General features: G+C 38.0%; 2 protein-coding genes and 1 pseudogene across 3 annotated transcripts in view; all 3 read right to left on the bottom strand.

Annotated features, from left to right (window-relative positions):
• UFC1 (ubiquitin-fold modifier conjugating enzyme 1) overlaps positions 1-27,906 on the bottom strand; it is a 428,252-nt gene that overhangs the window by 217,964 nt on the left and 182,382 nt on the right. The window lies entirely within an intron of this gene.
• On the bottom strand, positions 519-27,694 carry TBP (TATA-box binding protein). 2 transcript variants are annotated; one of them, XM_069070507.1, is made up of 8 exons: positions 27,602-27,694; positions 20,447-20,641; positions 18,891-19,243; positions 18,095-18,182; positions 16,689-16,780; positions 9,482-9,649; positions 2,511-2,605; positions 519-1,213 (listed from the first exon to the last, which is right to left on the bottom strand). In XM_069070507.1, exons 2-8 carry the CDS (start codon positions 20,498-20,500, stop codon positions 1,134-1,136), a joined length of 930 nt encoding a protein of 309 aa, XP_068926608.1. In that variant the 5' UTR covers positions 20,501-20,641; positions 27,602-27,694; the 3' UTR covers positions 519-1,133. The 2 variants fall into 2 exon arrangements, with proteins under 2 accessions (XP_068926608.1, XP_068926610.1); XM_069070509.1 differs by having other exon boundaries at positions 20,447-20,664; positions 27,602-27,692.
• Positions 2,616-9,211, bottom strand: LOC138147879 (low molecular weight phosphotyrosine protein phosphatase pseudogene; annotated as a pseudogene).

Here is a 27,906-nt window from a genome sequence, read left to right as displayed (position 1 = left end):
TGGTAGAGTAACAATTCATTTAGCAAGCATTTATTAAACACCTATGTCCATATTGTACAAATGGAGGTTTGTACAATGTAAATGCTCATCAAACTCAACATCTTCCATGTGTAGCTGTGACTTAGGGCAAATCCCTTTGTCTCTCAGGGATTTAGTTTCTTCCTGTGGTGAGGAGATTGGACTAATATCTCTGAATCCCTTCCTAGCTCACACATACTGAGTCAAAGATGGAAGGCTCACAAATTATTCTTTTGGGGTACTTATTGTGGCTGTAATAACAGCTGTGGGAAAGTACCCTAAATTATTTCTGTATGGTAATCATGCTGCTGAAAATTAGCCGACCATTTATTTGTCAAGAATGTGGCAAAATAAATTTTTGCTCAAGCACAGTCAGGATTAGGTGGAATCCCTTTTTACTTGGATTCAGTACCCATGAAGAGATAACACCAGATGCTGTATCTAATATAGTGTGTTTTTGTAATATAAACACTTAAACCTCATGAGATAACATTAAACAGTTTCTCACACTTGTATAAACAGCATTTATTGTACAGAGTGCTCTGAAGAAATATGACAGTTCTGGTCTCAAAAGAAGAATATGTACAGCCAAGCTTCTATTAATACATCTATTTTGTCCTGCAACACTGAAAAGGGAATGTGTGGCACAAAACAAAACAAAACCCTTTTAAGTTATAAATCAGAAATAAACACTTTTAAAAAGGTTTCATTTTATGGTAGAAATATAAAAATTATGGTTTATGGGTGCAAGTTTAAAACAAACCCCCCCCAACAATGGAAGTAGTTTTTAACACTTAGTAACATAGTTTTTGCCTTTTAAACCAACTTGTGAATTACAATTGAGGATAAAAGTGTTTAAAATCTAAACATAAATAAATGGACAGTGCTGCTCCAAAACAGCTCCATAAAAGCAACTCACAGTAATGCCGCATAGATGTTCTCTGTAAGAAATAATACAGTTTCTTCAACAGTGCCAGGAAATAGGCACTAGAAAAGTATCTTAAGTGTTGCAGTTTGCAACTAAAGTCCATCTCACTTCTGTGCTGTACACAATAACACCATGTAATGTACCAAGACAACTTGTAAAAAAAAAGAAAACAAATGTGAGAAAAGAGTTACGTTGTTTTCCTGAATCCTTTTAGAATAGGGTAAATGTTTTCAAATGCTTCATATATCTCTGCTCTGACCTTAGCACCTAAAGGATCATGATAGAGAAAAGAAAGTTGTTTAAGGCACATTTGATAAACATCCATTCAGTTTACTTAAATGCACCAAACTCTTAAGTGGTGATCACGAGCAAGGGACTGTAGTAGGCGTAATAGAGCGTGGAAGTCCTGCCCTCAGAGAACCCACAGTCTAGTATGGGGATAATACGCCCCTCCCCTCCCCCCAATAATCCTAAATTTGTCTGTCTCTCACACACAGACAGCCAGACATACAAACAGGCACGCATGCACCCCTACACTCATTTTGGCCTTTTTGGTTACGCTACCATCCATATATCCATATAAAGCAGATATTCACTGCTATGTCCCCTGACTTCAGCTTCTGTTTGTGTATGGCATCCTGCCATTAGACTGCAGGCCTCTTAAGCGCAAGGATTAACTTTGTCATATTTGTATCCCTCATGCTTAGTGCCATGCCTGTCACAGCAGGTGCTTCACAAATGTTGACTAACACAATCTGTGATAAGTGCAGTCTCCACAAAGGGAGGGGGTAACAAGCTTTGTGGAGGAGCTAGGCTCTGAGCGGCTCTAGAGAAGTTCTTAACTTGGGTCCATAAACTTTTCTTTTAAATGTGATAATTGTAGTTTAATATAATTGATTTCCTTGTAACCCTATGTATTTTATTCTAAGCATTTAAAAAAACATTATTCGGAGAAAGGTTCCACTGGTTTCAGCAGACTGCCAGAGGGCCATGTCATGCAAAGGTTAAGGACCCTAGCTGCAGAGAATGCAAAGGGAATAGGACTAACACTATGAGCCAAGGCAAGGAGGTCCAACAGGTCTGGGGAGGGTGATGCAGGGGGAGGATCCGCAGGGGAGTAATATGAGCTATGGCTGCAAAAGGAACAGTTTTGCTTAGGAGACCGAGACCTTAAAACCCAGTCAATAATCTTGGCCTTAGGTAAGACAAGAGGAAATGCCCCTCCTTCTTCCTTTCTTTGTAGGCGTGAAGGACTAAGGCTATGGAATGAGGGCATATTCTGCCAGACAGGTTTTGCTCAAGGCTGTTCTCTACTTTGTTACAAAGGAAGGTACTCTGAGGGTAGGAGGAGGAAAGGGTCAAAACCGTAAACAATGATTCTAAAACAAAGGGCATCAAAACTTCAAAATAACACAGGGCCAAAAAAAGTATTTAAATTTCTCTAAATCAAGTAGATTTAAGAGACAAGTACATTTAACACATTGGTAACTAATTATTTTCAATATTAATCATTGACCCATACGGCCAATTAAAACTCTAGTATACCAAACACCTTCCAACTCACCAGTTAATACAACTTTTCCTGAAACAAAAATAAGCAGGACAATTCTGGGCTTGATCATTCTGTAGATTAGTCCAGGAAATAACTCTGGCTCATAACTGAAGGAAAAGGAAAAAGAAGGTTAGTAACTACATGCAGTTCCCCCTTTAGCCAGTATTTTGAAGGCCTGGATCATTACATTAAAAATTTTCAGAATGTTATTGTTAAATTCACTTATTTGCAAATGCCTTTGTAATTTTCCCAGACCTATGGAACTGTTATTTTTAAAAATTTGTGAGCACAGATACATGTTTAATTCAAAGAAGGTAATTCACTTTGAATGGAGTACAGACACATAAAGGGGAGTAACAGGAAAGGGAAGGCTAGAAACTAGGCAGGGTGGTATTAGACTTTGAAGGTCCCTCAAGACCATACCAAAGAGTCCTAGAAAATTTTTGAGCAATGGAGTCAAACAACCAGATTGATGCATAAAAGATTTGTTAGTAAGGAAGAGACTTGTATTACAGAGGCAGCTGTGAAAATAGAGGAGAATGGAAAGGAAAGATTCCACAGAGAAAGAATAAACAAGACTCATAGTTGTGTTGGATATGAAAATTAAGGGAAAAGGATAAATCAAAGATAAAAACCAAGGTTTTCAGCACGGGAGACTGGATGAGTGGTGCTGTCATAGTCACAGTAAAGTCATTAGGAAGAGAAAATGTAGAAAAAAAGGATAAGTTCAGCTTTGGACAGATTACGTTTTGGGTGTTTGTAACATATCAGTGGACACATTGAAGGTAGATGGAGATATGAGTCTGTTGGATACCACGTGGACAGATATGATAGCTAAGGTCAATAGTGTGTGTGTGTGTGTGTGTGTGTGTGTGTGTAAAAGAGGGTGCCAAGGTCATATCTTTGTAAAATACCCACATTAAAAAGTAGGGCAGAGGATGAAGAGTCAGCAAAAGAGATAGAGAAGGGGTTTGAGAGGTAAACACAGGGAAATTCCATCAATTCACCAAATATTTATCATGTACCAGAAGCTTACATTCTTTTGGGAGGGATACGTGGACACAAAAAAATAAATCTACGGCAATTTGAGAGAAAAAACAATAATAATGAAGATCAGATGAGGCTTATGGAGAAAAAAAGGCTGCTAAGCTGAGCCTTTTAGGGAAAATAAAGATTTAACGGGACAAGACTTGAAGAGGAAGTATGTTCTAGGCATGGGAATAGTTTGAATGAATAAATCAGTTGAAAATAAGACTGCTCAGTTTAGGAAACACTCTAGTTTGACTGAAGCACAAGGAAATAAGGTGAAATAAGCCAATGGTATCACATAGGAGGGAGTAGATCATCACAAATGATGCAGAGAGGTCACAGTGGATGAGGCCATGGATTTGATGACTTCAATTGAACAAACAAATATGCCTCCTATATGCCAGGGCACCCAGCAGCATCATGTGCCCGTATTAAAGAAGAGGCTATGCTTTATAAGCAAAGCAGAATTTCAGTAGCTCAAGGGGTGGCCAGGTAGCACAGCGAGTAAGAGCACTGGCTCCAGTGTCAGGATGACCTGGAGATCGAATCCCGGGCTCAGACACTTAGCACCCACCCAGAAACACCTGGCCGTGTAACCTTGAGCAAATTACTTAACCACAATTGCTTAAAAAAAAAAAAGAATTGTAGTAGCTCAACAGAAACTGGAGATGCACAAATTTAGAGATATCTTCACTCCAAATGTTCATTCACAAATTTCTCTCAAATTTGTGCCCCGACCTTTGTAGAGCATTCCAAGCTCATACTGGTCTGATCAGCCGGTTGGACACACTGTACCTTGACTCCAACATAGTGATGCCATTCTGGTCATCTTCTAGAACAAAGGACAACAACCAACCAATTAGCTTATCACTGATTATCTCTGTGAGATCAAATAGAGTGGTGGGGAGAGACACCAGATTGTAAGCAAGGAAGGAGAAAAAGAGAAGGGTAAAAGAAACTGAAGCAAAAAGTATGGATAAATTTTCCAAGGAATTTAGGTGTAAAGGTAAGAAGAGACATTACCAGCTGCTAAATGGGGAAAAATTGTCAAGGAAGGTATTATTATGACTGGGGAGATAATGAATGTGTAATTTGCAAATATGAAGAAGCCAGTGGAGAATGGGATCAAGTCCACAGAGGGAGGAATAAGGATAGCTCTGCTTCTATGTGCAGAGGGGTGTTAGTCAGTGAAAAAGGATTTATTAAGCCCTTCCTAGTTGCCAGGCACCCTGCTAAGGGTGGAATATAAAGAAAGTAAAAAAATACCACCCTTACACTCAAGGAACTTATAAGTCTAACTGGGAGGACAACATGCAAATAACTATTTGTATACAAGATATACCCAGTGAAAATTAGAAGGTCATCTTAGAGTGAAGGGGCTTAGCAATAGAGGGGACTAGGAAAGGAAAGAAGGTGGGATCTGAATTAAATCTTGCAGGAAGCTAGGGATGTCTAGGAGCTAGGGGTCCAAGGAAACAAAGCATCCCAGGAATGGAAGATGGTCAATGCAAATGCAGATTCAGGAGCAAAAGCTGACATGTATGAAGAAGAGCATGTAGGCCAGTATAGCCTACAGGAGGTGCAGAGGGGAGGCAAGTGCTATTAGACTGGAAAGGAAGACAAGGGCCAGGTTCTGACAGGCTTTGAGGTTACACAGAGGACTCCAAGGGAAGAATAGGGACTGCAGTGGGGTGAGGACTGAGGAAGGCTGGTGCCAACACTCTAGGAAGAAGGTAGTAAGGATCTCTATGAAGGCACTGGCTGTGAGTGGAGAGAAAATGTATATGAGATGTTGTGAAGGCAACAACAGACTGGATATTGTAAGATGGGCATGGGGAATGAAGGATGATGCAGGATGTCTGAGTGTCTAGGAGAACAGTGTTGGTCTTTATGGGACCAGGGGAAGGGTGAGAAAGAGGGAAGAGCACAGGGGAGAAAGATGAGAGGCATTTTGGAAATGCTGAATCCAAGATGCCTAAGGAACATCTAAATTTGAAATGTTCAAGAGGCAATTCACTGGTGCCCAGGAGATACGTTAGTTGGGGAAGGAGAGATAGTTGATATTATTGATAAGGAGTTGTGAGGGATGGTGGGGAGAAGGGGTTAAAGGAGCTCGTATCAAATATATTAAATCTACTTAGGGAAATAGGACCCTAGATTATCTTTAAGTATGGGGGCTACAGGAACAGGTGTGGGGCAAACAGAAAAAATATGGGCTGGTAGATACTATAGAGAAAGAGATGGGGCTGATAAGGATAGAATAAAAGTGAGGACCCAGCTAAGGTTATAATAGCATAAATCTGTAGTAAGCAAAGAGAGTTCAATTCTGGGATTTTTCCCAAACAGCAATTAGCCACAGAGAAAGACTAGGAAAATATGAAGGTGAGAATTTTACCCAGAGTTGCAAACTCAATATGGACACGCGCACACACGCACACACACACATGCAGCATCCAGAACAAGGGAGTGGCTATTTTACTATACTCAGCCCCATGGTCAGCTGTGTGAACTTTAAGACAAATAACCTTTCCTTTCCTCAGTTTCTACCCTTCTATTTCTTCCTATGTAAGATTTTAGGAATGATGTAGACCAAGTATTCAGGGGAGGCTTATCAGGACAGTGAGAGGACTGGAGACCATACTATAGACAAGCCAGTTGAAGAAACTGGTTTAGTCTAAAGCAAAGACTCTGCTTGGTGGAGGTGGGGATAGACATGAGGGCAGAGAGGAATGGGTGGACAGGATGGCTATCTTCAATTATCCGAAAGATTATCATGTGGCTAGAGTTTTTAAGGCTTAATTTACCTGGTCCCAGAAGGCAGAACTAGGGGAAATGAATGAAAATTCTTGAGAAGGAGACAAGCTTAAAAGAAGGATAAACTTCCTAATGATTAGAGCTATCAAAAAAGAGAAGGAGTTTCTCTCAGAAGAGATTGGTTTCCCACCACTGGAGGCTTCTAAGCAGAAGCAGGCTGACCAGTTGTAGGTACTGTGAAGGAGATTTTTCACTCAGGTTCCGAGTTGGAGGAGCTTATAAAATAACTGCAATCAGAGTTGGGTAGGGAGACAAGTGATGCTAGAGCTGGAGAGAAGTGGGGAAAAGATTAGGTTTAGCATTTATGGGGATGCAATAGAGAGAAAGTTGAGAAGTCTTTCAAAGTTATGGACCTTGGAGGTCATCAAGGCAGCAGGTGTACTGGAAAGTCCTGAAACTGGAGTCAAGAGTCATTTCAAATCAAGGATAAGGTATTTACATGTTGGGGGACCTTGAGCAAGTCACTTAACCTCAGTGGGCCTTCTACAAAATGAGGGAGCTGGACTTGGCCTCTAAGACTCCTTCCCACCACGTGGCATGTGAAGTGGAGAAAGAAGACACTGCATGAAAACTATTTTCCCCTTTTCTTGTTAAGAGAGAATGAGGCATATATCATCAGACCTATCCAAAGTGTTGGTTTATTTTACTTATTTTTCTTTGCCATATGAGAACACTCTATTTGGGAGTGGCAGTGTCGATGGAGAATGGTCATGTAACAAAAACACCAATAAAACACTTATTTTTAAAAGGATAAGGAAATCAAAGCCATTGCCCAATAGGTAAGAGATCAAAGGACAGTTGTAAACTAATAACAACCACATGAAAATATGTTCCAAAGTACTAACAATTAGAGAAGTACAAAGTGAAACAACCTCAAGGTTTCACCTCCCTGTGCAAATAGACAAGGAGAACAAAAGATGGGAATAGTCAAATCTTTAGCAGCTGCTCTCTAAGGCTGTAGGTAGCTAGATAGAGCATTGCATTGTTGGTGGAGCTGTCTGATAATCAGCACAGCCATTCTGAAAGCAGTTTAGAACTATGCAAATAAAGTAATTAAAAATTATAAGCAACTTTTGATGCTGAGGTTCCACTATTTGTACCCCAAGGAGGTCACTGATAAGAAAAATCGCCACATATGCCAAATATAGCAGTACTTTTGGTGGCCGTCAAGAACTGGAAACAAAATGCATTCCTAGATAAATGAATAGCTAAACAAATTATGGCATGTGAATGTGGTACATGAATGTAATGAAATATTACTGTGATGTAGGACATTATTAATATAGATAAGCATGGAAAGATTTATACAATCTGATGCAGTGACATAAATAGAGCCAAGACAACTACATATACAATTATAACCATGTAAATGGAAAGAACCACAAAACAATTAAAAAAGAAGGTTGCAAAATTATAAAGAACAAGGATGGCCCCAAAGGTAAAACAGGAGAAGGCCCCCAATTCACTCCTTTGCAAAGGCAGTAGGCCCAGGGGTGTGGAACACTACATGTATTTTCAGACTTTTTCAATGTACTGAGAAATTTTGCTGACAGTATTTATGTGGGATTGCAGAGAAATACATCATTAACTATTGGTATCTGTGAGGCCTAGGTTTAAGATACTGTTTGCCTCACATGGTTCCTCCATTTAAGTTGTAGATTTTTTCCCTTCAAGAGACATTTGCTGCTGGAGTATATACAAAGAATGGATAACACATAAAATACAATTTATAAATACATAATAACGTGTAATTATATCACACAAAATTAGTAACATGCTTACTGAAATGAAAAATTAATTTTAACATACAAAATTAGGCCAATATGTCAAGATATTTTCTGAGTATGATTAAATATGATAATTAAATGTTAAACAGGAAGACCTCCAAACTACAAATCTATTTTCTTTTTTTTTTTTAGGGGTTACATTTAATGGATATCCATAATACTAAAAGATAGTACAGGTGAACAGAAATGATACTCGTTTTTCATTAAGTTCTAGCTGTCAAAGTACTAAAAGACACTTTTCTTTAAACTGTCACAACGGGTACAGGTATTCTCTTGCTCATGGTATGAAAATGTTTTTGTTACCTGATAAAGATTTCACTTAGACACAAATGAAGCGGTTTATCAAATATTCTTGAGAAATGATTGTGCTATTAGGTTTCCCTAAATTTCAGAAGCAAATTTTAATTTTTCCCTAATTTATTTAACTAATTAATTTTTAAAATATGAGGCACAGAATGGGAGGTTTAGCTAGTTTGACAGTTACATTAAATAAATCAAAGAAACAATGATGACCTCCACCTGTAGTATCCTATCCTACTTTAATAACATATACACACATCCTTTTAAAGTTGATGTGAATCACGGTTGGCCTTTGGCAATAAATGAGTATGAGCCTTAATAAGTTTTTTTTCAAAAACGTTTTACAGCACTTGACACTGCTCATACATAGATGCAAAGTCTGAATCATTTCCATAAGAGGAATCTTCAATAAATAAGTTATTTCTGTGGGTCACGGCTTCCAAGAAGTTCAAATGTAATTGTGTAGTTTTTAGCTTCACTAACTTTTCTATTCAAATCTCTCAGACTGCTTTAACCCATATATAGGTTATAATCAAAAGGTGAGGAAGTCTACTTTGGTAATCTGCCTGGCAATAAGATTCATGGTAAGGCTATGTTACTTTATGCCAGTCTGCCCTTAATCAGGAAGGTCTTTTTTCAGTACAAACGTTGCTGCACCATCTATTCTCAACTTATTTGATATTTTGATCAGTTACAACTTTCCTAAAAACTTTCTTCTATGGATGAATAACAAATATTACCCACACACACCAACTGCCAAGACTTGGTCCCCTTTATGGCTATTTTTCATTCTTACTCTACAAATTTCTTTTCATATTAGAAAAAATGATGTGGCCAAAACCACAGGAGTGAAATCAAATTAATTCCAATGAAAGGAAATTCCGATTTGAAGAAGTGAACTACAAAGCTGGAAAAGTAGCTGGTGAAGAGAAAAGATTTATAGATAGCCCAGGCAGTTAATAAGAAACACAAAATTTTGGATACAATTACAGGTGTTAGATTTATCTTGGAAGCATAGTCTCCAACACAAATTCCTCACATTTTTTTCCTTACCTGCTAAACTGTTGATGTGTCAGTACCAGCCCTTCTAATCTTATGGGAAACTTCACATCGCAGCTGCCCACCATATTTTGAATCTTAAAATCCAAGAACTTGGCTGGAAAGCCCAATTTCTGTACAACTCTGGCATATTTCCTGGCTGCTAATCTGGACTGTTCTTCACTGAAAAAACAAAAACAAAAACAAAAACAAAACACAAAAATATTTCTAGCTCCAAATAGTCAAAAGACGGTATCAGGCAAAGCAAGTACTATAAAAGAAACAAAATGTCTCATTTGGTAACCAACAACCAATAGGAAAGAAAAACACTATTTAAATGATAAAGCAAATTATGACTCTTCTTTAATGTCATATTAGAAAATTTGCCTTAAGCTTTGGCCCTTGATAAAAGTATGAAGATGTGATCAGTTTTGCTCTTTATAACATTATTTGGTAATTGTTCCTAAATTTCCAAGGAATGTAGGAAAAGGAAGGAAGAAGAAAGAATAATTCTACTCTTACCAACTCCCTACCTCATTCTCATTTAGACTTCTCAATAACCTTGTGAGGCAAGTACCATTGGTATTATTATCTCCACTTTACAGATAAAACACTATAGAAAAGTTACAAAGATCTGCTCATGGCAATATAGCTAGTGAAATGTTGGAGACAAGATTCAAATCTGGTTCTAACACATTACAACTCTAATGTTTTTTCTTTTATACCAAAGCAGCTTTTCATATCTTTAAAGTTGATGTTCCTGAAGGTTCTCTTCTCTACCCTCCTCTCTCTTCTCACTCAGTAGGCAATTTAATTCACTCCCTGGGCTTCAACTATGTCCTCTCCCTCAATTCCAGACCTACATTAATTTTCTATATGACACCTCTATTTGGATGTCTCATTGACAACTCACCAACACCTGTATAAAACTGACCTTATCAACGGATTCATCACTTCTTTCAGTAGTACTATCATTTGCCCACTCTCACTAGCTCAAAGCCTCAATGTTCTCTTTGGAAGTCCCCTCTCCTTTTTTTATATACCATCAGTCACCATGTACTGTCAGTATCTCTCCATCCACACTCTGTTCCCACAGCCACCACCCTAGCATGAGCATTCTGCCTTTGGTTACTCCCCTTTCTTCCCTTCATCCCCAATATATCCCTCACTGTGCAGTTAATCTTTTTTATTCATGTTTCAGTTCATGTTACTCTTCTGCTTAAAACATCTTAATGCTTCCCTTCTGTCTACTCCATAAAGTTCAAACTCCTAGCCTCGCACCGAAGGGCCTCATCTTTCAAGACTGATTTCATACCACTGCACTCCACTGACACTGCTCTCTAGCTAAAGGATCATGCACTATCTTCCTAACAGAGCTGTGTTTTCCCCATACCTTCTGCTCAAATAATTCCTTTTTCTTAGAAACCTAAATGCATTCTTTAGAGTCCAATTCAAATCCTGCTTCCTTTCTTGATTTGCAGTAAGTGATGTCTGTTCACTTCCTGCATCTCAGATAGTACACTGCTCTTTTATGCACTTAGCATTGTGGAGTGTTTTTTATATTTTAATCATACGCTCCACTAAGCTGTAAGTTACATTAAAGTAACAAGGGTTTCTTATATCCCTGAATGCATACATGAACAAAATAGCGAAAATGGAGGTCAATAAATTGGGCACGCAACTGAAAAAGCTAGAAAAAGAACAAACTGAAAATTCCTAATTAAACATTAAATTGGAAATAATAAAAACCAAAGGAGAGATTAATAAAATTGAAATTAAGAAAACTCTTGAATTAATAAATAAAACTAAGTGCTGGTTTTATGAAAAAATCAATAAAATCAACAGACTTAGTCAATATGATAAAAAAAGAAGAAAACCAAATTACGCGTATCAAAAATGAAAAAGGTGAATCTACCTCCAATGAAGAGGAAATTAAAACAATAATTAGGAATTATTTTGCCCAATTGTATGCACATAAATTTGACAATCTTAGTGAAATGGATGAATATTTACAAAAATATAAATTGCCCAGATTAACTGAAGAGGAAGTAAATTACTTAAATAATCCTATCTCAGAAAAAGAAACTGAACAAGCCATTGATGAACTCCCTAGGAAAAAATTTCCAGGGACAGATGGATTTACTAGCGAATTCTATCAAACATTTAAAGAACAACTGCTTCCAATACTTTACAAACTATTTGGGAAAACTGGAGAAGGAGTCGTCTTACCAAATTTTTTTTATAACACAAATATGGTACTGATACCTAAATCAGGAAGGGACAAAATGGAGAAAGAAAATCATAGACCAATTTCCCTCATGAATAGAGAAGCAAAAATTTTAAATAATATTAGCAAAAAGACTATAGCAACTTATCACAAGAATAATACCTTTGGTCAGGTAGGATTTATTCCAGGAATGCAAGGGTGGTTCAATATTAGGAAAGCAATCAGTATAATTGATTACATCAACAAAACTAGCAGAAACCATTCGATTATCTCAATATATGCAGAAAAGGCTTTTGACAAAATACAACACCCATTCCTATTAAAAACACAATAAAGTATAGGAATAAATGGAGTCTTCCCTAAAATAATAAGTAGCATCTATCTAAAACCATCAGCAAGTATTATATGTAATGGGGATAAGCTAGAAGCATTCCCAATAACATCAGGGGTGAAACAAGGATGTCCACTATCACCCCTCTTATTCAATTTGGTACTAGAAATATTAGCAGTAGCAATGAGAAGAAAAACCAATTGAAGGAATCAAATTAGGCAAAGAAGAGACTAAGCTATCACTCTTTGCAGAAGATATGATGATATACTTAGAGAATCCTAGAGAATCAAGTAAAAAAAACTACTTGAGATAATAAATAAATTTGGCAAAGTTGCAGGATATAAAACAAACCCACATAAATCCTCAGCATTCCTATATTATTTCTTTTTTGCTCTTTTTGGGAGGGGGGTAGGTAGGGCAAGTTAAGTGAGTTGCCCAAGGTAACATGGCTAGGTGTCTGTGTGTGTGTGTATGTGTGAAGTGTCTGTGGCTGGATTTGAACTCAGGTCCTCCTGATTCCAAGGCCAGTGCTCTATTCTATGCCACCTAGCCACCCCCCATTCCTATATATTTCTAATGAAATCCAACAGCAAGAGATAGAAAGAGAAATTCCATTTAAAGTTACTGTAGACATTATAAAATATTTGGAAATCTACCTGCCAAAACAAACCCAGGACCTATACAAAAACAATTACAAAACACTTTTCATACAAATAAATTCAGATCTAACTGGAAAAACATCAGTTGCTCATAGCTGGGTTGAGCTAATATAATAAAAACGACAATTTTACCTAAATTAAATTACATATTTAGTGCCATACCAATCAATCTACCAAAAATTACTTTATAGAGCTAGAAAAAATAGCAGCAAAATTCATTTGGAAGAACAAAAGGTCCAGAATGTCAAGGGATTTAATGAAAAGAAATGCTAGGGAAGGTGGCCTAGCTGTACCAGATTTTAATCTGTATTCTAAAGCAGCAGTCATCAAAACTACTTGGTACTGGCTGAGGAATAGAGTAGTGGAACAATGGAATAGACTGGGTACATGAGACTTAGCAGTCAATGACTACAGTAATCTACTGTTGGATAAACCCAAAGACCCTAGTTTTTGGGATAAGGACTCATTATCTGACAAAAACTGCTCGGAAAACTGGAATATAGTATGGCAGAAACTGGGCACAGACCAATCTAACACTATATAACAAAATTTCAACCAAAATTAAGTTGAAATGGGTTCATGATCTAGGTATAAAGGCTGATACTATAAGCAGTGGAATAGTTTAACTGTCAGATTTATGGAGAAGGGAAGATTTTATGATGAAACAAGAGGTAGAGATCATTTTAAAATGCAAAATGGATTAATTGATTACATTAAATTGGAAAGTTTCTGTACAAATAAAGCCAATGTAACCAAGATTAAAAGGGTAGTGTAAAATTGGGAAAGTTTACAACTAGTGTCTCTGATAAAGGCCTCATTTCTAAAATATAAAAAGAACTGAGTCAAATCTATAAGGATACAAGTCATTCCCCAACTGATAAGTGGTCAAAAGATATGAACAGGCAGTTTTCAGAGGATGAAATTAAAGATTATCTATAAACATATGAAAAAATGCTCTAAATCTCTATTGATTCAAGAAATGCAAATCCAAACAACTCTGAGGTACCACATCTCACTGGCCAGATTGGCTAAAATGACAAAGCAGGAAAATGATAAATGCTGGAGAGGATGTGGAAAAATTGGAACACCAATGCATTGTTGGTGGAGTTGTGACCTGATCCACCATTTGGGAGAGCAATCTGGAACTATGCCCAAAGGGCTATAAATCAGTGGTATATATATAAATAAATAAGTGGTATTGACCAGCAATACCACTTCTAGGGTTGTATCTCAAAGAGATCATAGAAGTGGGAGGAGGACCCATATGTACAAAAATATGTGTAGCAGCTCTTTTTGTTGTGGCAAAGAATTGGAAATCAAGGGAATGCCCATCAACTGGGTAATGCCTGAACAAGTTGTGGTATATGAATGTAATGAAATACTACTGTGCTATAAGAAATGAGGAGCAGACAGATTTCATAATAACCTGGAGAGATTTATATAAACTGATGTTGAGTGAGAAGAGCAGAAACCAGGAGATATTTGTACACAATTACAGAAACAATGTATGGTGACGACTAACCTTGATAGACTGGACTCCTCTCAGCAATGTAAGGTTATAAGACAACTCCAAAAGACTCATGATGGAAAGGGACATACACATCCAGAGAAAGAACTATAGAGTCTGAATGCAGACTGAAGCAAACTACTTGGTCTCTTTCTTTTTCTTGTTTTGTTTCCTCTTTCCCATTGTCCATTCCATTGGTTATAATCCTTCTTTACAACCTGACTAATGTTTAATGTGAAGGTATTTGTAGATCCTGTATTTGACTTCATGCTGCCATGGGGTGGGGAGGGGGAGAAAATCTGAAACTCAAGGGATTGTGGAACTGAATGTTGTAAACTAAAATTAAATAAACAAATTAATAAAAACAAATAAATGGCATAGTGCACAAATAGATCTTTTAAACTAAAATATTTTGGTGTTTACCAAATTAAATGTCTGTGTTTGATATATCCAAGAATGGACTTGACAACAGTTGTATAAATGAATCTCTAATGATCGACTTCTTCAGAACCTTAATGGAACATTCACTTCCCATTTGAAACAGTGGATAGAGATTGTTATAATACAGTTTTAAAAGACTGGAAATAAAGTAATTTAAGATGTGTGAAAAAAAAATTTGTTGTTTAGTCATGTCTGTCTCTTTCTTTTTTTTTTTTAAGCAATCGGGGTTAAGTAACTTGCTCAAGGTTACACGGCCAGTTATTATTTCTAGGTGTGGTGCTGAGTATCTGAGCCCGGATTTGATCCAGGTCATCCCGACACTGGAGCCGGTGCTCTTACTCGCTGAACCACCTGGCCGCCCCTAAGCAATTGGGGTTAAGTAACTTGCTCAAGGTTACACGGCCAGGTGTTTCTGGGTGGGTGCTAAGTGTCTGAGCCCGGGATTCGATCTCCAGGTGTTCTCAACACTGGAGCCGGTGCTCTTACTCGCTGTGCTACCTGGCCGCCCCAATGTCTGTCTCTTTCTTAGCAGAGACACTGGAGTGGTTTTCCATTTCCTTCTCCAGATCATTTTCCAGATGAGGAACCAAGTTAAACAGAGTTAAGTGACTTGCCCAAGGTCACAGAGCTAGTAAGTGTCCCAGACCAGATTCGAACTCACGTAGTCTTCCTGACTCCAGGTCTGGCACTCTATTAACTACACCACCTAGTTTCCCATTAAAAAAAAAAGGCAGTGGAGGAATGATAAAAATATTTATGGAACTGAAATGCAAAACATAATATCATAATGTATATTTATATGAAGTTTCCTGTTCTGAAAAAGTCACTGCAGTTTTAAAAGGCAAAGATGAAGCAAAGGAATATCTTATTTCTATCCAAAAGTCTACTTTGCATGTTTCTTTAGCCCAGTGATGTCAAACTGAAATACAAAGAATCCCTGGAGCAGCATATTGGCTTAGAAAACCAGAAATAAACATTATCTATGTTGTAATGTATTTTTATTTATTCTGTTAAACATTTCCCAATTATAATTCAATCTAGTTCCTGTAGGAGTTTCATATCTCTACTCTATTCTGTGGAAACAAATAAGACTAAAAGAGGACAATCATTTGTGATGGGGCTAAGGTGGAGTGAAAAATCAAAGTATTCCATTTTTCTGTTTTTTGAAAGAAAAGAGCAAAAATCAAAATGCCCACAATAATATTTTCCTCCTTGTTTTTTTCCATATACTACCATATTCATGACTGCCAAGGAAAAGGTTTTGTAATGGCCAGATTTTGTTAGAGAAATTTTCTTTGAAAATATTCACATTATGACTATCAAATATAGACAGGGAAAAAATACCCCACTGTTTATAGCTTATTCTTGATGATAAATTTGTAACAATGAAAAATGGAAAAAAACAAATGCAACTGCCTAGAACAAGGTTTCTGACAGTGTGGTCTGTTGTCCCAAGACTTATGGAGCATGTGAGGTCAAAACTCTTCATAACCGACCTAAGAGGTCATTTGCCTCTTTTCTTCCTTTTCCTATTCTTCTTTTCTCTAATTACATATCTTTGTTTGGGCATATTTTCTTAATATACTTCAATCAAAATAAAAAGCATCAATAGAATGAATCTAGAAGCAGGTAGAAGAATCCAGGTGTTTTCTATTAAACTAGATATTAAAGCAATGTCATTCTCTGTATTAATAAAATTTGGAAAAGTTATTTTTCATAAAAACATTATGTTAACATGTAATTGGTTTATTATTATTTTTAAATGAATATTTTAAAACATTTATCAGTTTTAATTTTAAATATGGTAAATACTGATAGATATAACCCACATAAATAAACTCTTTGGGGTTCTCAACAATTTTTAAGAGTATAAAGGAGTTCTGAGACCAAAAATTTTGAGAACCACTGGCCTAAGAGCTTAGAAGCTAACTTTACTAAAAGAATGATATTTAAAACATCAAAGCAAACTTTTAATTCATACTAATAGTTCCCAAATCACAGGGCTCACGGTTTTTTCCCTAAATGTTCAGCAAAAGCAAAGCAATGTTCACTCCTACCTTTTTGCTCCTGTGCATACCATCTTCCCAGAACTGAAAATAAGGGCAGTAGTTCTTGGCTCTCTTATTCTCATGATGACTGCAGCAAAACGCTGAAATGTTATCACAGAAAATCCTTAGTTACTGAACAAACAGTGATTCTACTAAACAAATGACTTACAAAGCACTCTACCAATGCCAATGCTTCTTTCTGAAGGTCTTACTCTAAAACAGCAATTAGCAATTAGTTAGAGGGTATTAGTGCTGTGAATATTATAACTTTTTAAAATTCCCATTTCCTTACTGTATATTCTTTCAGTTTCATTTAATTTTTTAAAATGTCTTTTAACATTACCTAAATTTCCCTCTGTATCCCAGCCCCTCCCAAAGATCCATCTGTTATAACAAAGAATTATTTAAAAGAAAAAAAGAGGAAGAAAAAAAATTCAGCAAAAGTGATCAATATGCTAAAAAAAAAATCTGACAGTATACATAATGTTCCATGATCATGGTGCCCTCCCGCTCCAGCCCCCTACCTCTATACAGCATCAGGGGGAGGCTTCTTCTTATATTGCTTCTTTGGGACCAAGTTTGTTCTCTGCAATTTTGCTACATTTATTTCTGATCACTCTGTACTGATTTCCCCCTATTTACACTGTTGTAGTCACTGTGTATAGTTTTCTTCTTACTTCATTCTGCAATTCTGCATTATTTCATGTGTCTTTCCATACTTCTCTGTGTTCATCATATTCATCATTTCTATAGCACAATAATATTCCATTACATTCACATGGCACAATTTGTTGGGGCATTCTCCAATTGAGAACTGTTTCCAGATCTTTGCTAAAAGAAAAAGCCTGCTACAGATATTTTGGTGTATATGTATTTTACCTCTGGAAAGTCCCCAGAGACAATATTCTTAACAAGTATATGGAAAGAGTGGCAATCTCCATGCTGGTATTATTATATCAATACACGGGAGAAGAGTAGTACCAGTCTTCATTTGTCAATGGTAATATAAATTTAACATATGCCTCTAGGAGAGTTCTTCTGGACAAGTGATTTAAGAGGAAGAAAATAATTATGAGTTTTCAGAATATTATTTACTTATGATCTATAAGAGCTTTATCTGTTAAGTAAAAATTCACAATATTCACTAGAAAATGTGTGGCAATTCTCTTACCCATTTTAAGCAAAAGCAGGGGAGATCTCAGTTATAATGAACCTGTGCTTTAAGCTAGAAACAAAATTCAGAGCAGTTGTCAACTTATTCAACTATCCACTGAAAAATATTTCTATCACTATATCACTTGATATGTAAAAAGAAGTATTCTGGGCTTTTCAGCCTCATTTCAGGGATTGAAAGAAACCAGCAGGATGTGTTCTGATATAATTTTAAATTCTGAGAATATTAAACCAGCTTTTACCTTGGGATTGTATTCAGCATTTCGTGCACGAAGTGCAATGGTTTTTAGGTCGAGTTTACAACCAAGGTTTACGGTGGATACAATGTTCCTATAAACAATTTAAAGACATAACATGAATAATTTACATAATTATTTAATCACTAGAATGTACTAACATATAGAATAGACTAGGATTAACAGTTAATACTGAACTCTTAAGCCCTGCCTAAAAAACCACCAATGAGTTTAGTATAAATGAAGATGACAAAAGAAAACAAAACCATCTACTTATTCACATATTGGAGTGGTACAAGTAAATAAGACAGACCAAACCTATCTTCTAAAGTAAACATCTCTTGGCAAAAGGTGACAGATTCAGGTTCTATGTTACTGTCTTCTTTTAAGGACAAGACTCCTTTCCTTGATCAAGTGGGGTACCACTGATCAAAGAGAAAAAAAAAATTATCTGTGAAAGGAGGACTAGAAAGAATATTTAAAACAGTCTGATCAGTAGGTTAATTTTAATTATTGTCTATTCAGGGGAATAAACAAAGAACCCTTTTGATTCCCATTAGTGCCTTCTATATAGTACAAAACTAAAAGGAGTTAGTAGCAGATAAAATATAAAGAATAATAATCTGCTTACTATAAAGCTCATTTACAGAGGTTTCTTTTGAGATTTGTAAAAAGTAAGCCAAGTTTTAACTAAGATAATACTATGGACATCTCTAAAATGAATACATAAACCTCCAAAAGAAATCGTTTCCCTCCTAATTCAGTGGAAGTAGCTAGATATACTAGACAGAGATACACTTACTGTAGCTGTGGTACAATTCCAGAGCTTTCAGATGCAGGTGTGGCTGGTGTAATAGGGGTCATAGGGGTCATGGGGGAAGGATACAAGGGTGTAGTGCCTGGCAGAGGTGCTGTGGTAAGAGTCTGTGAATGGAAGAGCTGGGGGGTTTGGCCAGAAGTTCCCTGTGTTGCTTGCTGAGATGTAGACTGTTGGGCAGCTTGTTGCTGCTGCTGCTGCTGCTGCTGTTGTTGCTGCTGCCTCTGCTGCTCTTCCAGAATAGAAAGACTGCTAGTGCTCTGGACAGGCTGAGGAGTCAGTCCTGTACCATAGGGCATCATTGGGCTGAAGATAGGAATTCCAGGAGTCATGGCACCCTGCAGAGAACAAGAATAAAATAAACCACACAGCTATCTGGCTGAGTGTATATGGCTTGACTGGCATTGAACATTAGTAAAATGTAGGGAAGAGGATGTCCTCATCATTTTCAGTTGTAGTTATAAAAAATTTATGCTCTGAGGTCCTTTCTAAATCGGAGATACTGAAACCAAAAGAGACTGTTTTCAAAAATAACCACAATCGTTATTCTCTATTCAAAAGTGCATAAAAGAGTTAAACTTTCCTCCTCACAAAAAAAGGGCAAAATCAACAGTTTTCCATCATCTACCTGAATATCCTGCAATTCTAAAAGGCCTTCTATTTCTAATTTTTCACATCATACTCTTGTAGATTATTTTGTCCTCACAGATACAGAGCTAGTTAGGAACAGCATAATTATCTCCAATTTTGTAGGTAAACAAGGCTCGGTTTCTTCAAGATTACAGCACTAGCTAGTGGCTGTGCAAGTTTAGGAGTTTAGGAACTACACCTTCCATTTATCTCTACTCTACTAGACCATAAGTGCTAATAACTGACAGATACTGGAGATTCACAACTCTTCCCTACCTGCAACATAGGGCAGAAAGTATGAACTCTTCCTATTTCATAGGAATAGAATATTTTTGTTAACTAGGTTCTACCACCCAAAATACTGATAGAAACAAGACAGATAGAAACAGGGGGGAAAAGCCATATACTAAAGCTCTAACAATATGTGCATTTTCCTACTTTGTTAAACTTTTTACTTAAGGGTTCATAACATTTACAGCATGCAGAACAACCTGATTCACACACCTAAAATTTTAGAGTTGATACAAAGTAATCTTTACTACTAGATTAAAAAAAAATAGGGCTGTGGTTTAGGATTTTTAAACATACAGGCTTAACTAGAAAGCTAATATTTATCACAAACTTTTAAACATCTGACTCTATGATTATTTGGTATACCTCCAGGACTTATCCAGAAATTAGGTATTCCCCTTGTAAAAAATACTTTTACTAGTTTAAAATAAAATCCTGACTATGACAAAAGCTTTCATAATTTCTATCCAAAACCTGGTGTTGTCTGAACAAACAGTAACAATACAAGGTTCAAACACTAAATGCAAATCCATGCCAATATTTCAACAATTCACCTCCCTTCCCTCCCTCTTACCTGTCCCTTACAATGCAGCTTTCTACCCATGGTCCAGCTGTATTACCTGAGGAGAGGCCAAGCCCTGGGCATAAGGCGGCAAGCTGTTGTTTTGATCCATGATGTTCACTTCCTTCTTAGACAAACCAAAGAGTTCTGCTCCCTTTGCTTCACTTTGTCCTTCGAAGCATCACAAGTATTTATGTCTTAGCTCCTTTCAAAACTCTTTAGGTTATATCCACTTCAAGGAAATGTGATGTCTCTTGGGGAAAAAAAAATCTGGAGCTTAAATAAGGAAATAAAGTGAAGTCAACAATATCTTAAAACCAGGTCTCACAAATACCAACAATTAATGTATTCCTCTGCACCTCACACTGCTAGATGCCCCACTGTTTCCACATCTTCAAGTTTACCATTTCTATGAAAGTGTTAATATCGCACAGCAATACCTCATTTGAATCTATGGTGTGAAAGTTGCTCATCTGGCCAAATTCAGTATCAGAGACAGTTAACTCATGTTACCTAGGCATGTCAAGCATGCCACATGAAGGTTTTGACCACTATAAAAAAAAAGATTAATTTTTGCATTCTGAGGCATGGTACAGGCAATGTGCATTATCATTCCCAAAATACTGAGCACCAATTGTGAACTTGCTGCTCTTTTAGATACCAACCACAAAGCATGGCCTCTACTTTTTAATTTATAATTTAAAGCAAGGGGTTCCTAAGTCTTTTCTGAAATCCTATGGCAGTCTGGTAAAGTTTACAAACCCTTTCTCAGAATGATGTTTTTCAGTGTATAAAATAAAATACATAGGATTACAAGGGAACAAATTATGTTGAAAGTTATAAAAATATTTTTAAAAAGCTGAGAACCCTTGAACTAGGTTGAATGATGTATTTTGAAGAAACAAACATACATACATACATGCATGTATTTTTTTGGTCCTAAATTATGATTTCTTCCCTGTAAGGAACTTCCTATTTCAATCAAGCAGATAAGCAACTCAGACACTGAAAAATTAAGTGACTGGCCCATGATCATGTAGCAGAAACTTGAACATAGGACTTCATGACTCAAAGCTGTTTCTTTTCAATATTCTGTATTGTTTCTCAAGTACATATACACACACATTTAAAAAGTATACATTTTATGATTTGTTTCATTTTAACCTTTTAGAAAAAGGCTACAAGTTGTTTTAGGATTATAGTATACATTGTGAAAGGGGAATATTGTAAATATAGGCATATCCAATATAGGATTATAATAGAGAAAGTTAGAAAATAAGGTAACTGGAAAGTCTGGTGAAGATGGGAAAAGATGCCTTAGAAAAAGCTGGGGGGGAGCAGCCTAGTCATTTCTAGCCTATAGAGGGGAGCTGGGCTTAGAAGGAAAAGATTCTAAGAAGGGTGCCAAGATCTTTTTGTTTCTGTAATGGTCCATAAACTCTTTGATCTGTGCCCTTATTATGGCAAAAGAAATGCTAAACCTGTTACTATTGACCCTTTAAATTCCTAATTATCTCCTGCTTCAAAAGGAGAGATTCACCAATTTTTGTTCAAGTTAAAATTTATACATTAAAAATATTCTTTATAATTTCAATTTTGGAGCAGCCCCTGGACCAACTGGAGGTCCATTCAATTAAAAGCATGTACTCTTGTTGCAAGAATATAGGGGGGGTGGTCAGGTGGTGCAATGAGTTAAGAGTGCTGGCCCCAGAGTTGGGAGACCTGGGTTCGGTTCTGGGCTCAGATACTTAACACCCACACAAAATAACTGGCTACATAACCTTAAGCAAGTTACTTAACCCCAATTGCTTTAAAAAAAAAAATCAGGAACCACCTGCAAGTTCATAGTGTCAGGGAATAAGACTCAAATTTGGAGTAGTGGGTCTGCTTTTGGGTCCTAGCTCTGCTCCTGGCTATCTCAGACAAGTTACTGACACTTTCTGGGCATGAACATTTTTATCTGAAAAATGCAGGTTTTTTCCAAGCTCAAAAACATATTATACTATTATAAGTTGAACATTCACACTAAATTTAAAATTTCTAAAAGTTACTCTATCCAGATTAAAAAATATTACTTTTTTTTTTTTTGCTTTTTGGAGGGCAATTGGGGTTAAGTGACTTGCCCAAGGTCACACAGCTAGTTTTTGTGTTAAGTGTCTGAGGCTGGATTTAAACTCAGGTCTTCCTGACTCCAGGGTCGCTGCTCTATTTACTGTGTCACCTAGCCACCCCTAAAAAACATTACCTCGTGCTATCTATGATACCTGAAAAATTCATAAATGCAAAAAAATGCTTTCACTATTGCTTCAACTTATTCTGTTTATTTAATATTGCAAAGGGAATTTTACACATACACATACAAACAACCCTTGATGTTGTCATCTCTTGATTTACTACGACTACCTTAACTATAGCATATACCATACTGGATAATTAATAAATACTCATAATGTTGGCAGTATAACTAATGAGGAGGGAAGAGATATTGGGTTGGTAAAAACCTGACAGGACTTGGCACCTTACTGAATGCATGTGGAGAGGAATAGTTTAGCAGCTAGGATCAATGAGGTTCCGTGCCATGGTCTAAGAATAATGGTAAGTATCACCAATCAAAACAGGAAAGTTGGGAGGCCTGGAGAACACAGATCAGTTTACTTTCAGGCAGATCAAACATCCCAACAGGTGCTGGGAGGACATTCAGGCATAAAATGTCTGATGTTTAAGAGTCACTTTAGGATGCAGAACTGGAACTCAAGAGAGCTATTTGGGAATGGATAACAAAGACTTGGGAGTCTCTGCAGAAATGTGATCATGGAACCTCTGGGCACAAGTAGAATCAGCAAGAGGGACAGTACTGCCAAATGCAAGAGGACCCAGGACAGAGCCTTAAGTGATACCCATCATTTAGGCAAAGATGGTGCTCCATCAAAAGACTCTGGAGACCACGTCTGTATCTCTTGTTGTTCAGTCCTGTTTGACTCTTCATGATCCCATGGACCATACTGTCCACACGGTTTTCTTGGCAAAGATACTGGAATGATTTGCCATTTCCTTCCCCAGCGGAAAAAGGCAAACAAAGATTAAGTGACTTGTCCAGGGTCATAAAGGTAGTGTCTGTTTCATGCAAAAATGAGCATGATAAAAGAAAAAAGTGGTAGTGACTTACCAAGTAGAAGAGTTAAATTAAGCAGGCTAGTGGAGGTTCCAGCCAAGCTATTTAAAACCCTAAAAGGTGATGCTGTTAAAGTGCTGCACTCAATACCAGCAAATTTGGAAAACTCAACAGTGGCCAGTGGACTGAAAACGATCAGTTTATGTTCCAGTCCTAAAGAAGGACAATGCTAAGGAATGTACAAATTACTGAACAATTGCACTCATTTCACATGCTAGCAAGGTAATGCTTAAGATTCTACAAATTAGACTTCAGCGATATGGGAACTGAGAATTACCAGAAGAGCAGGCTGACTTTCAAAGAGGCAGAAGAAGTGGGGACCAAATTGCCAACATTTGCTGGATTATGGAGAAAACAAGGGAGTTCCTGAAAAATATTTACTTCTGCTTCACTGCTATACTAAAGCCTTTGACCGTGTGGATCACAACAAAACGTAGCAAGTTCTCAAAAAGATGGGAACACCAGACCATCCTACTTATCTCCTGAGGAACCTGTATGTGTGTCAAGAAGCAACAGTTAGAACGGAAGGTGGAGCAACTGATTAGTTTAAGATTGGAAAAGAGAGTACAACAAGGCTGTATATTGTTACCTTATTTATTTAACTTACAACACCTGGAGGAATCAAAAGGGCTATAGAAAATCAAAAGGTTATGGGAGAAATATCAATAACCTCATATTATGCAGATGATAGCACTCTGATTGCAGAAAGTGAAGAGGAATTAAGAAGCCTCCTGATGAGGGTGAGAGTATAAATACTAGCTTGAAGCTTAACATAAAAACAACAACAACAACAAAAAAAACCCTAAGATCTTGGCAACCAGTCCCATCACTTCCTGGCAATTAGAGAGAGAGAAAATGGAGGCAGTGTCAGATTTTATATGCTTGGTCTCAAAAATCACCATAGATGGCAACTGCAGCCATAAAATTAAAAGATACTTGCTTCTTGGTAGGAAAGCTATGGCAAATATGGACAGCATACTAAAAAAGCAGAGACATCACCTTACTACAAAGGTGTGTATAGTCAAAGCTATGGTTTCTCCAGTAGCAATGTATGGCTGTGAAAGTTGGATTATAAAGAAAGCTGAGAGCTACAGAACACTTTCAAATTGTAGTAGTGCTGGAGGAGACTTCTGAGTCTCTTGGACAACAAGAAATCAAACCAGTTAATACTGAAATTAATTCAATTAATTATCACTGTAAGGTCAAATATTGAAGTTCAAGTTTAAATACTCTGGTCACATAATGAGAAGATAAGACTTATTGGAAGACCCTAATGTTGGGAAAGATTAGAGGCAAAAGGAAATGGGGACAGCACAGGATAAAATGGATAGTGTCATGGAAACAATGAACATGAACTTGTACAGACTCTGAGTGACAGTGGTGAATCGAAGGGGCCTGTAGTGGTCATGAAGGTCCACGGGATCATGGAGCACTGGACATGACTGAAGAGCAACAAAAACAACAACTTCCTGACTCCATTCACTTACTCACCTAGCTGCCTGATGTATCTCTAGCACTGTATTTTTCATGTAGTAGGTATTTAATATAATATTAACTAAATATGTGAAAAAGGTAAAAAGACAAACATTTTAAATCAATTTTACTTATCAGCAGTTCTTGGTGATCAAGAATTTCTTAAAGGAAAGGCTCAATTTAAGAAGCAGTTAACAGCATGTGAATGACAACTTAAGCAAGCATGATCTATCAGCCAACGTTTATTAAGTGCCTACCATGTGCTAAGTTCTGCATCTAACAAGAGAAAACCTGTTAACCACAGAGAAATATAAGAGAGTGTTTCAACTTGGGCTATCACTGTGGCATAGAGATTATGACCCACAGATTATGGAGTTTGGGAAGTGGCATTTATTTCCTAAATTATACACTATGTTGAAGAAATTATCAGCTCCCCAGCAGGATGTTAATGTTACTATATCTTCACATCAGCATTCTAGTGTGAGTTAGTTTGGGCAAGTAGAAAGGGTTGGATAGGATCTAGAGCAAGCCCAAGCTCCTCTGAGGGAGGTCAATTTTTTTAGAGGAAGGCAGGAAAAAGAAAGGGTAGAGGAACGCCATTTACTCTGTTCTCTCACTTGCTGATCTCATCAGTTCCCATGTATTCAATTATCATCTCTATTGTAGAAGCCTCCCAGATCTAAATACTCAACCCTAGTCTTTTTTTAAGCTCCACTTGCTTCAAGAAGTGTTTACTGGACATTTCAAATGAACTGTCCTATAGGTATCTCAAAATCAAAAAGTCAAAAATAGAACTTTTCTTCTCCCCCCAACCAACCTCTCTCCCAAACCTTCCCTATTACTGTGAAGGACACCAGTCACACCAACCCATTTACTTCTCACTCACTCAACTCACATATCCAATTACCTTCCAAATCTTGTCCTTTTTAGACTTCATATTATCTCTTTCATAACACAACCATCATCCTCTTGGATGGATTACACTAGCCTTCTAATTGGAATGTCTCAGGTGTCTCTCCATTCTTCATACAATTGCCAAAGTAATCTTCCTAAAAGTCAGGTCTGACCGTGTTGTTTTTTAGTCAAAAACCCCTCTTAACACCAATACTATAGATACTGGAGTGGTTTGCTATTTCCTTCTCCAGTGGATTAGTGCAATCTGAAGTTAACCTGCTCCAGGGCGGCTAGGTGGCAGTGAGTAAAGCTACAGCCCAGGAGTCAGGAGGACCCGAGTTCAGTTCCGGCCTCAGACACTTAACACCCACACAAAAAATGTAGCCGTGTAACCTTGGGCAAGTTATTTAACCCCAATTGCCCTCCAAAAAGGAAAAAAAAAATCAATAAGAAGTTAACTGACTGGCCCAGGGTCACAAAGCTGGTGTCAAAGGCCAAATTTGAACCTTCAGGCCACCTAGATGCCAGGAACCATATCAGTCCCCAAATCAATAAATTCCAGTGACTCTTCTAAGCTAAGATCAAATATAAATTCCTGTTCATTTAAAACTCTTCACAACCTACCCCCAATTATCCTTCCAGTCTTCCTAACATTTTGCTCCTGCATAGGCTCTAGAGTCCAGTTACAGCGACCACCTTGCTGTTCCTCATAAAGGATGCTCCATTTCCAGCTTAGGGGCAATTGTACTAGCACTCCCCCCCAAACTGGCATGCTCTTCCTTTTCACCTCCTCTAGGCCTCGTGGGCTTACATCGAGTCAGCTCAAGCACCACCTTCTACAGGAGGCTTTTCTCAGTCTTCCCAGCTGCTACTAAGTTACCTTGAATCTACTTTGCATCTAGTACCTAACTATATAAGTACATGTTGTCTTCCCCGTTGGACCGTAAGTTTTTTTTGAAGCAGGGGCTGTTTTCGATCTTCCTTCCCATTTCCATGATTAGCATAGTTCTAAACATCTAGGAAGTCACTTAATAAGTGGTTTGTGGTTGACCCAGAGCCTCCATTGGTATAAGAAACACACTCTATCAAAGAGAGAGGTTCAGAAACTCCAACCACCACCTCCAGATAACTCATTAGTGTCAGAGGGCTTCGTGCGGGCACTGAGACTGGTCCAGGGTCACAAAGACGCCAACAGTCAGAGGCGGCACCGGATTCCGAGTTATCACTTGTATCCTATCAAGATTATCACCCTTCCACCCGTCACCTGCACGTGCGCAATCTTCCCTCAGCAACTTTCCCCTCGCCTTGGAGAAAATTACCGGAAAATGGCCCAAAGACCAACAATGCACTGGGCCGGGGGACCGAGAAAAAACCGGCGGGGAGTGGGTCTGAGCGGTCAGCGGCCGCCGCATCCAGGGCCCGGCGCGCTGCGGCCGCGAGACCCGCTGAGCACCCCGCACCTCTCGCCGGTAGTTCCAGCAGTAGCCCGCGCCCCCCACACGCCTCCCGCGCGCCCGCCAACCCTCCTCCCATCCCCCTCACCCTCCTTTCCAAAAATCAGCCCGCGCGCGACACGGCGGCCGTCGCCTCGGCCGCCCCCACTGAGGTCGGTCTACCAGCTTTTTCCCACCTCCTTATTCTCCAGAGAGGGGAGAAAATCAAAAGGAATGATACCTAGAGTCGCTGTAGCCACCGCCAACGTCGGTGGAACTGGAGATCGGCCGGAGGCAGCCTTTGCGCCCGCCACGGCGACCCGAACCTACCCGGCCTTATTAACCTCCCGGCGCGCCGAGTGACGTCACTTCCGCCAACTTTCCGTTTAGCTTCATTCTCACCTGCAGTCGTTGACTTGTACAGCCATGGTCAGTGTGGGCGGCTATATAACTTCCGGAAGTGCTCACACGTGACTGCAAGTGGGCAGTGCTAGGATCTGTATGGGCGGAGCTGGTGGGCAAATTCGCTCTTGTGGTGCTGGACCT

Source organism: Petaurus breviceps, unplaced genomic scaffold (genome assembly GCF_028583685.1).
Source record: "Petaurus breviceps papuanus isolate PSGF00001 unplaced genomic scaffold, PetGlider_PUasm1.0 90808, whole genome shotgun sequence".
Taxonomy (NCBI): domain Eukaryota; kingdom Metazoa; phylum Chordata; class Mammalia; order Diprotodontia; family Petauridae; genus Petaurus; species Petaurus breviceps.
The sequence above is the reverse complement of the archived record's forward strand: the minus strand, read 5'-3'. Positions and strand labels throughout refer to the sequence as shown.

Excerpts from the sequence above, each read along its gene's own strand:
- TBP (XM_069070507.1), bottom strand. The coding sequence starts at position 20,500 with ATGGATCAAAACAACAGCTTGCCGCCTTATGCCCAGGGCTTGGCCTCT. Across the intron at positions 18,183-18,890 it reads GGAATTGTACCACAGCTACA|GAACATTGTATCCACCGTAA; the intron begins GTAAGTGTATCT and ends AATTGTTTATAG. Across the intron at positions 2,606-9,481 it reads ACACATCAACAGTTTAGCAG|TTATGAGCCAGAGTTATTTC; the intron begins GTAAGGAAAAAA and ends CTTTTCCTTCAG.